Genomic DNA, 17,620 nt, shown 5'->3' with positions numbered 1-17,620 from the left:
CTTGTCAAGCGAATGTCGGGAGCTATGGCAACCACCAATCGGCCGCCGGCCTGCGGAGCGGCGCGGCGTGATTGGGCCAACGGTAGAGAGCCCGCCCCCGCCCGGGCCTCAGCACCCTAGCCCCTCCCACAAGGCTTGCGCCTGCCTAAATGTTCAAGAAAAAGTAGGGGTCCGCGTGGGGCCGGGTGGGGGGACAGGCAGGAGCACTTCCCTGACCCAGGAGGGACCTGGCAACTTCTGAGCTTCAGGAGGAAGCTCTAACCAACCGATCTATCTGGCCAAGGTTCTACCCCTTGCTTTTATAAGTTTATTTCAGAAAGCATGCAAACATTTTCTGCTGTAAATAGAAAAAGAAGTGCTTATTAAAAGTATGCTTTACTACTTGACCAGGTGGTGGCGCAGTGGATAGAGCGTCGGACTGGGTTGCAGAGGACCCAGGCTCGAGACCCCGAGGTCCCCAGCTTGAGCCCAAGGTCGCTGGTTTGAGCAAGGGGTTACTCGGTCTGCTGTAGCCCCACGGTCAAGGCACATACGAGAAGGCAATCAATGAACAGCTAAAGTGCCACAACGAAAAATTGATGCTTCTCATCTCTCTCCCTTCCTGTCTGTCTGTCCCTATCTGTCCCTCTCACTGTCTCTGTTAAAAAAATAAAAAATAAAATAAAAATTTTAATTAAAAAAAAAGTATGCTTTACTTTTCTATTTTTATTTGCATTATTCTATTTATCCAAATGAACTTGAGTAAAATGAACTATGGGAAGCAGTGAGGCAGAAGAGACTCCCGCATACGCCCAGACAGGATCCACCAGGCAAGGCCCCTATGGGCGATGCTCTGCCCATTTGGAGCCTTGCTCCATGGTTTGATAACCAAACCACTTTAACACTAGCCCCTCATCCCTGCCACGCGAGACCATGGAGCCATCCTCAGCTCTGGGGGCCAACTTGCTCGAACCAAGCCATGTCTAAGGGAGGGTAAGAGAGATACAGAGAGAAGGGAAAGGGGAAGGGGTGGAGAAGCAGTTAGTCACTCGTCCTGTGTGCCCTTGACAAGGAATCAAACTTGGGACATCCACATACCAGGCTCATGCTCTACCAGTGAGTCAACCGGCCAGGCTATTTTTTTTTTTTTTTTTTTTGTATTTTTCTGAAGCTGGAAATGGGGAGAGACAATCAGACAGACTCCCGCATGTGCCCGACCGGGATCCACCCAGCACACCCAACAGGGGCAACGCTCTGCCCTCCAGGGGGCGATGCTCTGCCCCTCCGGGGCTTCGCTCTGTTGCGACCAGAGCCACTCTAGCGCCTGGGGCAGAGGCCAAGGAGCCATCCCCAACGCCCGGGCCATCTTTGCTTCAATGGAGCCTTGGCTGCGGGAGGGGAAGAGAGAGACAGAGAGGAAGGAGAGGGGGGATGGAGAAGCAAATGGGTGCTTCTCCTATGTGCCCTGGCCGGGAATCGAACCTGGTTCCCCCGCACGCCAGGCCGACGCTCTACCGCTGAGCCAACCGGCCAGGGCCCAGGCTATTTTTTAATATAATGAAAAATTCAACGAACATTTGTACACTTGACACTAGTATTTTAATCAATTACCAGAGAATTTTTCTTAAAATTCCTTGTGATCATTTCTATTTATATAAAATGTAGACATAAAGTTTCAATTCAGCCTGACCAGGCGGTTGCGCAGTAGATAAGAGCGTCGAACTGGGATGCCGTGGACCCAGGTTCGAGACCCCGAGGTTGCCAGCTTTAGTGCGGGCTCATCTGGTTTGAGCAAAGCTCACCAGCTTGGACCCAAGGTCGCTGGCTCGAGCAAGGGGTTACTCGATCTACTGAAGGCCCGCAGTCAAGGTACATATGAGAAAGCAGTCAATGAACAACTAAGGTGTTGCAATGCTCAACGAAAAACTAATGATTGATGCTTCTCATCTCTCCCTTCCTGTCTGTCCTTGTCTATCCCTCTCTGTCTCTGTTAAAAAAAAAAAAATTTCAATTCAACTATCAATGCAAAGTCCTGATTATTGAATACTGTACTTCTTATATAAAAATGTCACTCTTACAAATGTTTGGATTATTTTAAATTAAAATATAACTGCTCTGGCTGGGTAGTTCAGTTAATTAGAACATCATCCTGGCACACCAAGGTTGTGGGTTTGATCCCTGGTCAGGGTACATACAGAAATCAACCAGTGAGTACATAAATGAGTGGAACAAATCGACAGTTCTCTCTTTCTTCCTTCCTCACTCTTTAAAGTCAATTAAAATAAATAAATAAAAAAGTCAATTAAAAAAAGTTTTGCTAATCTTGCTCCCAACATAAAATTATAAGCAAACATTAAATCTTTCTCCTAATCCTTCCATACTTAGAAATCTTGTATTAAATGCTTCATGACAATCTATTTTGTGTGTGTGTGTGTATGTGTATGTGTGTGTGTGTGAGACAGATCGGGAGAGACAGACAGGAAGGAAGACAGATGAGAAGCATCAATTCTTCATTGCAGCACCTTAGTTGTTCATTGATTGCATTCTCATATGTGCCTTGACCGGGGGACTACAGCAGACCGAGTGACTCCTTGCTCGAGCCAGCAACCTTGGGCTCAAGCTGGTGAGCCTTGCTCAAGCCAGATGAGCCCACGCTCAAGCTGGCAACCTTGGGATCTCAAACCTGGGTCCTCCGCGTCCCAGTCCAACACTCTATCCACTGTGCCACCGCCTGGTCAGGCCATGACAATCTATTATTGCATAGTATTTGTAACAATATTTTCATGAATAATTTTGGCAAGATATGAAATTAAAGTTCAGAACTGAATTAAAAATTGGTATTTGACCAAATCCAGTTAAAGAGTACACAGTGGAGCCTGACCAGGCGGTGGCGCAGTGGACAGAGCATTGGACTGGGATGCGGAGGACCCAGGTTCGAGACCCCGAGGTCGCCAGATTGAGCACGGGCTCATCTGGTTTGAGCAAAAAGCCCACCAGCTTGAACCCAAGGTTGCTGGCTCCAGCTCGGTCTGCTAAAGGCCCGCGGTCAAGGCACATATGAGAAAGCAATCAATGAACAACTAAGGTGTCGCAACGAAAAATTGATGATTGATGCGTCTCATCTCTCTCTGTTCCTGTCTGTCTGTCCCTGTCTATCCCTCTCTCTCTCTGAAAAAAAAAAAAAAAGAGTACATAGTGGAAGAAGAGTTGAATGAGCATGAAATACACAATGAATAAGAGAAAATAACTCAAGCAAATAAGAAAAATTAAACTGATTTATTATAAAAATTTTATAAAATAAACCATAAACAGAACACAAAAATAAAACAAAACAGGACAGTACATAAAACATTTATGATATTTGTCTTTTAGATATATGATGCTTTTTGCCTACACTTAAAATAGCAATTTCCATTACAACCTAATTAGGCTATGAAATGTTAAGTATTTTTTTTAAAAAGATAAACATTTTCAAACTCAAGGATTAACAAATACTGGCAAAATTATCACCAAAATCTGTGTATTTAATAAAAGTCATAAATCCAGAATATAAAATCTATCTGAAATAATCTAGCCAAACACCACCAAGTTACTTCATGAGTCTCAGCTTGAGATGGTATGAAAATTTAAATCTTATTTATATGTAAGATTGAATACATAATTTGTCAACATATTTTTCAAAATAAACCAAACCAGCCACCCTTCCTGAAAACCCTTCCTACACTACTTAAGGACTTTTAGTAACTTCAAGGTTATTTAGAAAAGTAAGGTTTTTACTGTTGAAATTACAAATAATTTTTCCTTTGAACTTACAGAAGTTTTCAGTATTAAGCCCAAAGCTTCTAGGAGACAGTTCTCCAATGTTAATGTTTTGGGGTTTTTTTTCTTTTTCTCAGTTAAAAAGGAAAGAATTCAATCTATGGCTGACACTTAACTACAAAGAGTCCGTTCCTCCCCAGAGAAGCACCCCTCACAACCCAGACGTCAGCTTTCACAAATGAGCCTTCGCCCAACTGTTTCTGAAGAAAATGTTGCAGCCAGACTACTGTACTCACTCACTTTACTCATTTAATATCAGATTTTATAGTGACTCAATGACAAAGTATCATTACTGTTTGGGTATCTTTGTCCAAACATGTACTGATGTCACGCAAAAGAATAAATAACTGCTTATATCTGAAGCCAAATCTCAAGTTAGACAAGAAGGATTTAATTTACATGACTATTGTTGAAGTTAACAGTTGATTCCAGTAAGAAGTTCCATGTTAACACCATTACTCCACCTTTTCTGAAACTGAGTTCAAATTTCTCATGTAACATTTCACAGTAAGAACCCAGAGTTAGGCCTGACCAGGCGATGGCGCAGTGGATAGAGCGTCAGACTGGGATGTAGAGGATCCAGGTTTGAGACTCCGAGGTCGCCAGCTTGAGCACGGGCTTATCTGGTTTGAACAAAGCTCACCAGCTTGAGCCCAAGGTTGCTGGCTCAAGCAAGAGGTTACTCGGTCTGCTGAAGGCCCGTGGTCAAGGCACATATGAGAAAGCAATCAATGAACAACTAAGGTGTCGCAAGGAAAAATTGATGATTGATGCCTCTCATCTCTCTCCGTTCCTGTCTGTCTGTCCCTGTCTATCTGACTCTCTGTGTCTGTTAAAAAAAAAAAAAAAAAAAAAAGAACCCAGACTTGGGTAATAACTTCTGAAGCCTATATAAGCAGTCAGAGCAGAATGATCTGACAAACGATCATCCCAATTTTTAAAAAGCCACAAACAAGTATGTACTTTCTTTCCCTTTCTGGACAAAAATCAGTCTGAAAACATTTTAGGGTAAGCATACTACATAGACTGTCTCCCTCAGACAAATCAGTCCCCCAGAAGTACAGGGTGAGGATGACTCTTTAGCACTATATCCTTTAAGAAACATCATTAAAACTTCTCATACATATCTGTGTTGTTTCCACAGCCTTCCTACAAAGACTCCCCCACACAATTTTTACAAGTAGCTCTAAAAGATGAGCAAAGTTTTATCCTCACGCAGACACTTTCAGTTTCTTTTTCTTGGCCTTCAGCACAGGAGGTAGAGAAATCTTAAAGGCAGTCCTGAAATGACACAGGGAGAACATCCTTTAATGCACTAACTCAAATGCATGAGCCAGCCACACACCCTCAAATAACCCTGGCTGGTTGGCGCAGTGGTAGAGTGTCGGCCCAGTGTGTGGAAGTTCAGGATTTGATTCCTGGTCAGGACACTCAGAAGTGATGATATGCTTCTCCACCCCTCCCTATTCCCCTCCCTTATCTCTCTCCTTCTCCCGCAGCCATGGTTCAATTGGTTGGAGTGCATCAGCCCCAGGTGCTAAAGATGGGTCCACGGAGCCTCCACCTCAGGCACTAAACATAGCTTGGTTGCGAACATGGCACCAGACAGATAGAGCATCAGCCCCAGATGGGGATTGATAGGTGGATCCTGGTTGGGGAGCATGCAGGAGTGTATCTTTCTATCTCCCCTCCTCTCACTTGGAAAAGAAGAAAAAAAAAGGATACTTACTCGCAGGTGGTGCAGATAGGGCTGAAATTGCAGAATACTGTAAATTTATTTTAAAAAAGAGAGAGAATGGTTTAAAACCATGCAGTCAAGAGGTTTTCTGACCTGCCCCCAACATGGAAAAAAGAAAATCTCAGTCCATGAACTTACTTGACAAGCACACAGAACATACATAGCCAATTTCAATAAGGTTTCGGTGACAGAAGCATGCAGCCCGGTAGTCAACATGAACCGGCGGGGGGAGGATTAACTGAGATCTCTGATCCTGATCGGGAAGAAAAACCCACTGTGGGGGGGAAAAAGGCCTTTTTATTCATTCAGCAAGTATTGAGCATCTCCACATACAGGCATGGCTCTGTCCACCATTACAACATTTTGCAGACAGCTGACAGGGCCAGATGACCTTAAGTCCACCGTTCTCTGCTCCCAGACCCCTCGATCACCCTTTCAGTCCTTTCTCGCAATCACCAGCGCACCATCCTGTCCCCAGTCACTCCCCAGGAAGCGGGTCTCACTGACTCAAGGTGCTGGGTTCACGGTCCGTTTCCTTACCAGCAAGTACTGCAGAAGGGATGGCATTTGAGGCACCTTCAAGTACAGGCCCCCCGTGATGTCACAAGCCTGCAAGACACACAAAGGGTTCTCTGTCAAAGGCATTTATTTAGCTTTCCCGGGGGGTGTGGTTCCCACCAGCAACTCTCCAGGGCTCCACCACAGACAAAAGGAAGGCCTTCCAGGCTAGCGAGGACCAGCACATCCAGCAGCCTCTCACTGTGTTTACATATCTTACTTTCCCCCTTGCCTCACACCCTCACTCTCTGGAGATGACAGTGTAGACAGCATGTGCCCTTTCTTCTATTTGTCTGCTGCTGATAAATATTTATTTTCGTCCTGTTTATTCATTTTCATTGTATTTTTTAAATAGTAACTTTAAGACATAGTTCACATCATAAAATGAACCCTTTAAAAGCGTACAATTCCCTGGGTTTTAGTATATCGAGTTGTGCAATCCTCACCAATATCTAGCTCCAAAAGTCAAGAGTTACCCTCCACGCCTCCGCCAGCCCCTGGCAATCACTGATCTGCTTTCTCTCTTGACGGATGGGCCTGTTCTGGACATTTCATAGAAATGGAACCAGACAACATCTGTCCTTTTGTGTCTGGCTTCCCTTACTCAGCATCGCGTTCTCAAAGTTCACCCATGCTGTAGCAGGGGTCAGTGCTTCCTCCCTTTTTATGATCCAGTAATATTCCATTGGATGGATGTGCCACACTGTTTCTCCATCATCTGTTGATGGATGGGCACCTGCGTTGTTTTCATTTTTTGGCTGTTATGAAAATACTTTCAATTTCTTCCTTTCTTTTTTAAAATTTTATTTATTGATGTTAGAGAAAATTGAAGGGAGAGAAAGAGAGACAGAAACATCGAGCTGTTTCTATATGTGCCCTGACCGGGTACTGAACTGGCAACCTTTGCATATTGGGACAACACTCTAACCAAGCAAGCTATCTGGCCAGGGCTAAGTGGGCACGTTTTTATTTCTCTGGGATATATTTAATTGCTAGAGCATATGATAATTCTATGATTAATGTTCTGAGGAGGTTTCAGACTGTTTTCCAAAGTGGCTGTACTATTCTACATTCCCAGTGAGCTCCGTGTGTGAAGGTTGGTGAAAGGCATTCAGCAACAAGTAACAGCACACACCGTGTTTGTACAACCAACACCGAGCACTCACTGAACACACACCTGCTGGAGCAGTCCTGAATCAGAGTCCAAAACGCAGGCATCGATCAAAATATTCTGAAATGAATAATCAAAAGTATTATGGGAATGGTAACAGTAATGACTATCTTATAGTGAGAACCTACTATGTGCTGCCTCTACTCTTAAAATGGCTTATTTAATATACATAATAACTTTGCATGGTAGTGATATGATTAGGATTTTGCAGCTGGAGCATCCAGGCCTTGGCCAGGCTGTGGTCACAGAGCCTGGGGGAAGGCAGAGCCATCGACCCATCTGCCTGTCCCCAAGGCCCACGGTCTCTTTATTATATCAGGGGGTCACACCGAGGTGGAGAATATTATACATGGCTATCACATGTTAGGTTAAAACTGAAGTTTTAAGTTTTTTTTTAACATATCAAAGCAAATTGTATTAGTGATAATTCATCAAGACATGCAGCATACTATAAAACCAGGGATTCTCAGCCTGGGGTCCAAGGATGGGCTAAACAGGGCCGCACGAATACCCTGAAACCATAGTAAATGCTGTTTGAACACACATTTTCCTGGGGGCTTGCCAGATTCTCAAAGAAATGACTACAAAATATGGATTCCAGACTTCTAATCCACAAATAAGACTGTTTAGTCAGAACATCTAAGTAGGTCATTCAAAACAAATGAAATTAGTTCCTTCATCATGAACCAAATGTTCTTGAACAAGAAGGCTTTCTATTCACCTGTTTCTGCGCTGCGAAGATGACATTCATGAAGTTCATATACTGCAGGGCGCTGTCCTCTGCAGCCTTGATCACCTGAAAACCACAGCCACGTCAGGGCCTGCCTGTGCCTCTCCGTGTCATCCCGTCTCCGGTATCACCTTCCTAATCTGTCTACCTAGTTATCCTACTTGGGAGAGCTCACGCTTTCTTCTCAAGTTTCACGTCTTGTTTTTAAAGTTTCAGATCTATGAGAAATAAAGCGCCTCTCCCAGCTGTCACACACCATCCACCACATCGTAGATCTGGATGCTGGGGCCACAAAGAAGGTTTCCCATCAAGGGACTCACCACCTCAAGATTATCAACAGATGTTCTCTTCTAGCACTTCTGCGACCTGAATTTATACGTTGAAAATATCTGATCTTTCCTAGAATGTATCTATCTAGGTGCAGGCGGTGAGATAGGTATGTAGGCTTTGTTTCCCCCCCACATGGCGGACTGATTGGCCCAGCACTTTCTATGGAATGATCATTTTTTTCATGTTGAGTGCTTCTTTTACACCAGACTGCCCCGTGTGCCTCAATTCACTTCTGGACTCCACTCTTTTCCACGTTCTGCTCACCTCCCTCCCAGAGCTGGAGAGTTAAATGCCTCTTGCTCTACCAAGAAAAAGGGGCTCACTAATACTCTTGAGTTTGCAATAAATTTACAGTTTAATTTTAGAAAAATTTAAATCCAAAAATAAAATACGGCTCTCTAATTATTCAAATATTTTATGCCTCTCAGAATTTCAGTTTTTCACCACAGTTTGACACATTGCTTATTAACTAATTCTGGATAATTAACATTTATTGCCTCTATTGTAAACAGTTCTTATTTCCTACCATGTTTTCTAATTGGCTGTAATTCCCATATAAACATGGTATTAATTTTTTTTTAAATCTTACCAATATTCTTGATTTCATTTCCTGATTATCTGAAGAGATAAAAACAAATTACAATTTAACTGGAAACTTACTAAACATATTATAAGGTTTTCTAACCAATTTTAAGCAGTCTACCAAGATATACTGAATAGTAATAAAATAAGGATTAGCCTCATAGGAAAAGATAGATTCCTACCTTTAACCTCCTTGTTCAGTCTGTGAATATCTTATTTTCTTGGCATTAAGAAATCTTAAAATATTATTCAATTCCATAAATATTCATAGTAAGCAGAAAAATGACCTCAAATTTTAGTTATAGAAACTCCACATCGGCCCTGGCCGGTTGGCTCAGCGGTAGAGCATCGGCCTGGCGTGCGGGCGACCCGGGTTCGATTCCCGGCCAGGGCACATAGGAGAAGCGCCCATCTGCTTCTCCACCCCCCCACTTCCTCTCTGTCTCTCTCTTCCCCTCCCGCAGCCAAGGCTCCATTGGAGCAAAGATGGCCCGGGCACTGGGGATGGCTCCTTGGCCTCTGCCCCAGGCGCTGGAGTGGCTCTGGTCGCGGTGGGGCAACGCCCCGGAGGGGCAGATGGTGGGCGTGCCGGGTGGAGCCCGGTCGGGCGCATGCGGGAGTCTGTCTGACTGTCTCTCCCCGTTTCCAGCTTCAGGAAAAAAAAAAAAAAGAAACTCCACATCCATGAAGCTGAAAAAAGAAATGTCCCACAAAACAAGAGGGTCTGGGGTTTCCAATGACCAATTGCCATCCGTGGGGCCTCCTAACCCTGACCACAACTTCTCTGTCCCAGAGGACTGTTCCACGACCACCTACCACATCCTAGATTTAGATACCGGGACCACAAGTACATCAGCCAATCAGTCAAGTGAGATGGCAAATTTGAAAGCCACACGTAGAGGCTCAGACACCCGTGCCAAGTCCAAAACAGAGCAATCACTCAAACTGTCCGGAACAAATCACACTGTATAGGATCGGTAGAACATCCCACACACATACACATATACACAGATGACATCAAATGCTCAGAAAGGTGCTGTGGCCCCCATGCCAGATGCAAAATAACCCGCCAACCCAGAGAGCAATGGCCACTTGCTGGTTAAGCAGAAATGTCAGTAAATGGCTTCTGTAATCAATCACTGCTCTCAACTCACAGGAGATGGAAAAAATAAAATAAAAACCAACTCCCCAGTCTATCTGAATAAGAAGTAAAATAGGACACGTCCTGAAGGAGTCTGGGAAGAAGGCCATGCTGGAGAAACCAGAGTTTCCCTGTTCTTCCTGTTTCGAGTTCATATAGCTTTTCTCCCAAACACTGCCAAGCTGCCACTTTAGAACACTCATACAGATGCAGGTCCTAGGAAGTATCACAAGATACATTTATCCCAGGTGACACCTTCCCAGTGATTAAAACACTAAGGATACAGCAAAGAGCTTTGGCCAGGGATCCTGCCAGCAGAGTTTCTGTATGTTGACCCTTGATGTCACCTATCAAAAAAAATTAAAAAAAGATTACAAAGAGACTTTTTTTGCATCTTCTTGAATTAAAATAATTTTCAAACCAAAGTGTTCTTATTCATGAATGAAATAACATTTTCAAACTGGGTTTAAAAACAGCAGTTTCTGGCATGCTCTCTCCTGGCGCACCCCTGTGTCTTTTCCTTTCCCCTCTCCTCCTTCAGGCACCACCTGGGACCTCCATGGACATCCAAGTTCCTGGGACCACCCTGGGCCAAATAAGTCAAAACCCAGAGGGGGCCCAGCACCATGTTTTACCAAACCCTCCAGGGGATTTTTTTTTAAGTTTTATTTATTTATTTATTTATTTAAAGAGGAGAGGGAGAGACAGAGAGAGAGAGAGAGAGAGAGAGAGGAAAGACACAGAGAGAGAAGGGGGAGAGGAGCTGGAAGCATCAACTCCCATATGTGCCTTGACCAGGCATGCCCAGGGTTTCAAACCGGCGACCTCAGCATTTCCAGGTCGACGCTTTATCCACTGCGCCACCACAGGTCAGGCCCCTCCAGGGGATTTTTAACAGCATTACTGGGTTATAACTTAACAGATCATAAGACTGTCCGTCAAAGTACACAATTCGCTGATTTTAAGTATAATGTAATTTTAGAACATTTCTACCTCTCCAAAGATCACTTGAGCCCATTCCCAGTCACCCTGCTCCCCACAGCCCCCAGAAACCAGGAGCCTACTTTCTGTCTCTACAAAGTTGCCTTTCCCTGCCAGCTGATTCTGACACAGGCCACAGCTTGGAAACACAGCCTGCAGGCCGCAGGGCAGTGGGCAGTGGGAACCAGGGGGCCTCCAGGCCAGAGACCAGCAGCTCTGCTGTTAGGAGGAGAACTCTAGAGGCCGAGTGGACAGACTGAAAGGGAACAGACAGGGGTCAGGTAAGAAGCCGCTACAAGGCCTCCAGCGGTGGCTCTCCACTTGAGCAGCTGTGTTCTACAGGGGACATTTGGCAATGTCTGCAAGCATATTTGGGGAATGTTATGGCACCCAGTGGCGTGGCCAGGGACACTGCAGTGCACAGGACAGTCACCTCTGTCCAGCCTGAGATGTCAGTAGTACTGAGGCTGAGCTACATGATAAATAATAAGGTGTCAGATTTTGAAGGTACTTCTGAGGCTCAACAAAGAGGATTTCATAGCTGATTAGAGCTTGGAAAAGTGGGTGGATGAGGGAGACCAAACTAAGGGAGGGACAGGTATGACCAAGGGGAAAAAGAACGACAGCCTGATCAGGCGGTGGCGCAGTGGATAGAGCGTCAGACTGGGATGCGGAAGACCCAGGTTCGAGACCCAGCTTGAGCGTGGGCTCATCCGGTTTGAGCAAAAATTCACCAGCTTGGACCCAGGGTCGCTGGCTCAAGCGAGGGGTTGCTCGGTCCGCTGAGGGCCCATGGTCAGGGCACATATGGGAGGGCAGTCAATGAACAACTAAGGTGTCGCGATGTGCAACGAAAAACTAATGATTGATGCTTCTCATCTCTCCGTTCCTGTCTGTCTGTCCCTGTCTATCCCTCACTCTGACTCTCTCTCTGTAAAAAAAAAAAAAAAAAAAAAAAAAAGGATGACAGTCATCTGAGGACACTGTGGGACACATAGCGGAGATATCTGCACTGGAAGGAAAGACTGGATTAGAGGCAAAGATTGGGACATGTTCACAAATAAACAATAAACACAAGAGTGGAGGACACACAGAGGAAGAAAAAAAATGTGTAGAATAAAAAATACTTATTTTAAGGGACAAGATGAAGGAAAAGCCAGAAATAGAAGGAAAAAATTGTCCAGAAAAGAGGAAAACCAGATCAACAGGACAGCCTCAGGACCAAAGAGTGTGTTTCGAGAAGAATCTGGGTGACTGTCCAAGGCTGCAGGGGTCAGGTAAATAATGCACAACGGTGATAAAAATGACTTTAAAAAAGGAGGGAGAGAGAAGTAAGGAGTGTCAAGAACCTCCAACCTTGGACTTAAAGCCTCCCAGACCCCCACATTCTGCTGCATTTACAAAGTAACAATAATGGGGGGGGAGGTCTTACTCTTAGTCATGAGATCTTTAATCTCTTCAACAATAACTTCATTTGCTGCTGTTAACAACTCGTACTTTCCGTCTTTACTCCCTGAGGGATTAAATTCAGCAGGAGAGCTGCCAGGGTCCCCAAAGAAGTCTCCAAGTCTGCCATCCTTTCCAGGGTATAAGAATCGACTGAAACGGCAGAAAATAAACTAGCTGCACCAAGACTCAATGTCCGAACAGGACTCACAAGACTCTATAGATTTCATTTTAAAAATGTATAAAATAGGCACATTGAAAACATGAGTCAATCAACACAGAATGTTTAAATGATTCCACTGTTTTCCGAAAGATGAGGAGAAACAGAGGGTACTGGGCTATGACTCCTGAAATGCTCCGGGTTGGGGGGGGGGGCTCTCACTCTGCTCTCTAGGATGACAACTGAAGAGATTCTTACCAAGCCTAACTTACTATTAGGTTATTATTTGGGATATGTTTATCTACCTCAGTAATAAAAATATGATCCAAGAGTCCCTAAAAGATTCTTCTAGCAATTTATGGCTTTTATAGCCATCATGTAAAACATGTTTGGCCCTGGCCCGTTGGCTCAGCGGTAGAGCGTCGGCCTGGCGTGCGGGGGACCCGGGTTCGATTCCCGGCCAGGGCACATAGGAGAAGCGCCCATTTGCTTCTCCACCCCCACCCCTCCTTTCTCTCTGTCTCTCTCTTCCCCTCCTGCAGCCGAGGCTCCATTGGAGCAAAGATGGCCTGGGCGCTGGGGATGGCTCCTTGGCCTCTGCCCCAGGTGCTGGAGTGGCTCTGGTCACGGCACAGCGACGCCACAGTCACATCCCCCCATGGTGGGCAGAGCATCGCCCCTGGTGGGCGTGCCGGGTGGATCCCGGTCGGGCGCATGCGGGAGTCTGTCTGACTGTCTCTCCCCGTTTCCAGCTTCAGAAAAATACAAAAAAAAAACCAACCATGTTTGATTTTTCTAAAAAGTGAAGACTTAGCCCATCATAGCTTTTATTGATGACTTCATCAGATTGATGTCATCTTTCTCGGCTCGGAGGAAAACGTTTGCAATCACGGGAGTGGGGCCAGGCACATGGTGGTCCGTGGGTTCTTCCCACACACCAAAGGAAGTAGCTCTGAGAACAGAGACAACCTGACAACTACCCACTAACCTCACACTAAATATGTTGATAAACAGGAGTCACTTCTACCATGCTGGACATTTGATTAAGACAGAGAAGAGCTGTATCTTCCATGGGGATTAGATTCTACAGTGCCTGTATTTCGACAAGGAAATATGGTCAAATTATCTATGAACATTTTTACTGTACACATGGCGATATCTGAGTATTAGCTGCAGATCTGTCCCCCACCTCACAGTGACTGCAACACAGTCAGTTTTCCCCACCTGTGTTGGAAAAGGTCACTGCTTCTTCAGCCAAGCACCAGATGGAGTCGTTGGCTTGGGTTAAGGTGCAGGTTCATAAGGAAAATCCTTCCTTAGAAACACTGGACTCACTTGCAGGGCAGTGAGCCATTCACACCAGGAGAGGTACAGGAGCCCACATGGGAAGAAGGGAAAGCAGACTCCCACCTCTCTTTCATCTGCCCCCGGGGACAGGCCCATGAGCAGAACAGGGATGGGAGCAGCCAGCCCGATTTGCTGATTCTCCTTTTTGCCAGGAGTTATATAGTTGAAGCTATGTGAGTTCAATGCGCACATGGTACAACTCTATGTCTGCTAATGAGGTTTTCAATACTCATACCTATCAAAGTGTAAACGTACTGATTCTTGATGCTGTATCTGTTCACTGGTACAGAAAAATATATTGCAACATACAGTGGGAATAGTCCATGCTAACTGGCATAAGATATTAGGCACTGAGTAGGTAATCATACAGTCATTCATACCTCTCTTGAATGTGACTTGCTATCACAGCAAGTTTGTTGGAACGGTTCATGAATAAGTGAGAATTTCCCAGCACCATTACTGCATCTATGCATTTTGATAAAGTAAACTATTGAAAAAAGAAGACATTAGGAAGATAAGTTAGCTATGCAAATACCTACATCAGCTCTTGCAATAATAAAGGTTTCATTTAAATTTTAGACAATATTCTCTGCTACAAATCTGGCCAGGAGTTCCCTCCTCCCAGAGCCATAAGACATAATGCTTGAAAACTACAGCTTTCTGTTTTTACTTTCCCGAGCTTATTTCATTGAGCTAAAAATCATTGAATTGGCCCTGGCCAGTTGGCTCAGCGGTAGAGCGTTGGCTGGGCATGTGGAAGTCCTGGCTTTGATTCCTGGTCAGGGCACACAGGAGAAGCGCCCATCTGCTTCTCCACCCTTACCCCTCTCTTCCCTCCCTATTTCTCTCTTCCCCTTCTGCAGCTAAGGCTCCACTGGAGCAAAGTTGGCCCAGGCACTGAGGACGGCTCCATGGCCTCTGCCTCAGGCGCTAGAATGGGTCTAGAAGCAACGGAACAACGCCCCAGATGGGCAGAGCACCACCCCCTAGTGGGCATGCCAGGTAAATCCAGGTCAGGTGCATGTGGGAGTCTGTCTCACTGCCTCCCCACTTCTAACTTCAGAAAAATACCAATAAATAAATAAATAAATAAATAAATAAATAAAGTAATTAAAAAAATAAATAAAAATCATTGAATTGTACATTAAAACAAATTAACTCTTTTAAAGATTTTATTTATTGATGGGGGGACGGGTAGCAAGAAGTATCAACTCATAGTTGCTTCACTTTAGCTGTTTGTTGACTACTTGTCATATGTGCCCTGACAGGGCAAGCCCAGAGTTTTGAACCAGTGACCTCAGCATTCCAGGTCGACGTTTTATCAACTGTGCCACCACAGGTCAGGTGTGGATGAATTTTATGGTATATAAGTTATGCCTTATTATAGCTATTTTTTTTGAAGAGCAATATAAACATATACTTGGTTAAACCAGAATTATCCAAAGGCCACCTCAAGCAATCTTACCTGGGATTCCTTCAATGCTTGCTTTCCCCACCAAATTGGGTTGGTATCAACTATGATAACTAGGAGATTCACTTCATCTTCTGAAATTATTAACAAAAATATAAAATATTAGCCTCGTAAAAGTGAATCAAAGCAAACGTTCTACACGCCTTTACATGTTGATGATTTGGCAATCATGTAGTGAAGAGAAGACCAAGTTCCTTTGAACACTTCAAGCTCTGTGGGCCCTAAGCAAGCTCTTGCCTGCTTTCTGTACCACTGCACTGTCATCACTAGAATGTAAGCTCCATTAGAGGAGATTTCTGTCTGTTTTGTCACTGTTGAACCTCTGATGCTAGCACGCTACCTAGTCTAAAGGATGCATAAATATCTATTAGATGAACCCAGAGATATCTGCATTCAAAATGTCTGGTCAATGATAGAAGGGCACTGATTAACCAATAGAAAGAACTACAAGTAGTAAAATTTTGGGTGGGGGTGTGGTTTAAAGAGAGGAATCAGGAATCAATTTGGCCCTGAGTATATCAAATCACCTAGTAGCAAGCAAGGCCAGTGGTGATTAGGAATCAGTTGGGTTTTTTTTTTTTCTTTTCCATTGATTTTAGAGAAAGGAGAGAGAAAGGCAGGGGTTGGAGTGGGAAGCATCAACTTGTTGCTTCTCGTATGTGCCTTGAGCAGGCAAGCCTTGGGCTTCAAACCGTTGACCTCAGCACTCCAGGTCGAGGCCTGATCCACTATGCCACCACAGGTCAGGCAGGAACCAGTTTTTAAAAGGTGAAAACCAATTCCTACGTAAAAAATATTTTACTGGGAAAGAAACTAGGCTCTACTTCAGAAAGCAATAATATCTTTACTGCTCCCCTACCTCCCTTTCTGCAGTTCTCTCTCCTGTATCAGGAGAATCCTCACCCCGTCCTTGATTTCTGCTTACAAATCCAAATCCTATTTACTCTTCAGGGTTGAGTCCAGTGCCACCTCTTCCTTTCAAAAAGCCCTTCCCAGGTCTGCCAACATGACCAGACTTCCCCATCTCAGGAGAGGAGGAATGTCAGCCTCCTCCCTCTGCACCAGGCCCTGGCACACACAAGGCTGCAATCCCATTCCACGCTGACAACCCAGGAAGAAACATACTATTGCCATGTTTCATCAATTACAAGATATAGCTAATTTTAAAACAAAAAACATTTTTTAACAGTTGCTGAAATCAGATGGTATCTTGTGTTTGAGATAGGCATTTTTTTCTTAGTGGCATATTAAACAAAAGCACATTTCATAATCAATATTGTTTTAGATTAGATGAAATGTAGTATGCCTATTTTGCAAATGGAAGTAACTTGCTTTAAGTCACATGGCCTGCTGGCAAATAGCAAAGGAAACACCCTGTTCTATCAATAAATTTCTTTAACATTCCAAAAAATAGTAAGAACAAAGTTCAAGCTCTTTACCACTGCCCACAAGGGCCCTGCAGCTGGCTAGCTCTCTGATCTCATCCCTCCAGCTCACCGGGCTCTGGCCACCCTGGCCTCTCTTGTCTTCAAGGAATTCTGTTCTCCTGGTAGTTTAATGTATGAAGGAAAAGTCCCTCCACTTTCCTCCACTCCTAGGCTCCCCCTTTCCGTCTTGTTGTCAAGTCGTGGCTCAACCTGCCACAGGGCATTTGCACAGTCATTCGTCTCAGCCTCAGTATCACTGCTGTCCCCTGGACTCCGATCTAAAAAGCGGCTCCTCCTCCATCAACTCTTAATCACGACCTAACACAGCATCCCATCATATTGTTTTCATAGTTCTCGTTCCCCTCCAAGTATTTTTATTTACTTGCTTACTGTCTGCCTCACCTACTAGACTGTAACCTCCAAGAGGGCCCTGTCGTGTTCTGTGCTGTATTATTCCTCAGTGCATACAGCAAATAACGTCCGACACACAGGAGGTGACCCAAAAACATTTACTGAATGAACACATTCGCTACTCCTCTAAAGACAGAACAGGTTCCACCCAGCCCAAAAGATATACTCCATTCGGCCGGTCCTAGCCGGTCCTAGAGCATCCAGCCCCAGTGTACAGGTGCGGCCAGGGCGCGGCCCTCACCGTCTGAGACCATGGCGACCGGGATCCCTCAGCTCAGCTACCGGAAGTCGGACGAGCATCCCAGATGCCGCGCACCCCGACTTCCGGT

General features: G+C 44.8%; 1 protein-coding gene across 2 annotated transcripts; it reads right to left on the bottom strand.

Moving 5' to 3' along the window:
- Positions 1–4,637: 4,637 nt before the first annotated feature.
- On the bottom strand, positions 4,638–17,620 carry GTF2H3 (general transcription factor IIH subunit 3). 2 transcript variants are annotated; one of them, XM_066371134.1, is made up of 13 exons: positions 17,533–17,620; positions 15,448–15,527; positions 14,363–14,469; positions 12,462–12,628; positions 10,333–10,395; positions 9,090–9,119; positions 8,915–8,943; positions 7,987–8,061; positions 7,272–7,325; positions 6,077–6,145; positions 5,675–5,810; positions 5,528–5,564; positions 4,638–5,079 (listed from the first exon to the last, which is right to left on the bottom strand). In XM_066371134.1, exons 1-13 carry the CDS (start codon positions 17,543–17,545, stop codon positions 5,010–5,012), a joined length of 930 nt encoding a protein of 309 aa, XP_066227231.1. In that variant the 5' UTR covers positions 17,546–17,620; the 3' UTR covers positions 4,638–5,009. The 2 variants fall into 2 exon arrangements, with proteins under 2 accessions (XP_066227231.1, XP_066227232.1); XM_066371135.1 differs by lacking the exons at positions 9,090–9,119; positions 10,333–10,395.

Source organism: Saccopteryx leptura, chromosome 2, assembly GCF_036850995.1.
Source record: "Saccopteryx leptura isolate mSacLep1 chromosome 2, mSacLep1_pri_phased_curated, whole genome shotgun sequence".
NCBI lineage: Eukaryota > Metazoa > Chordata > Mammalia > Chiroptera > Emballonuridae > Saccopteryx > Saccopteryx leptura.
This window is presented reverse-complemented; position numbering and strand designations above follow the sequence as displayed.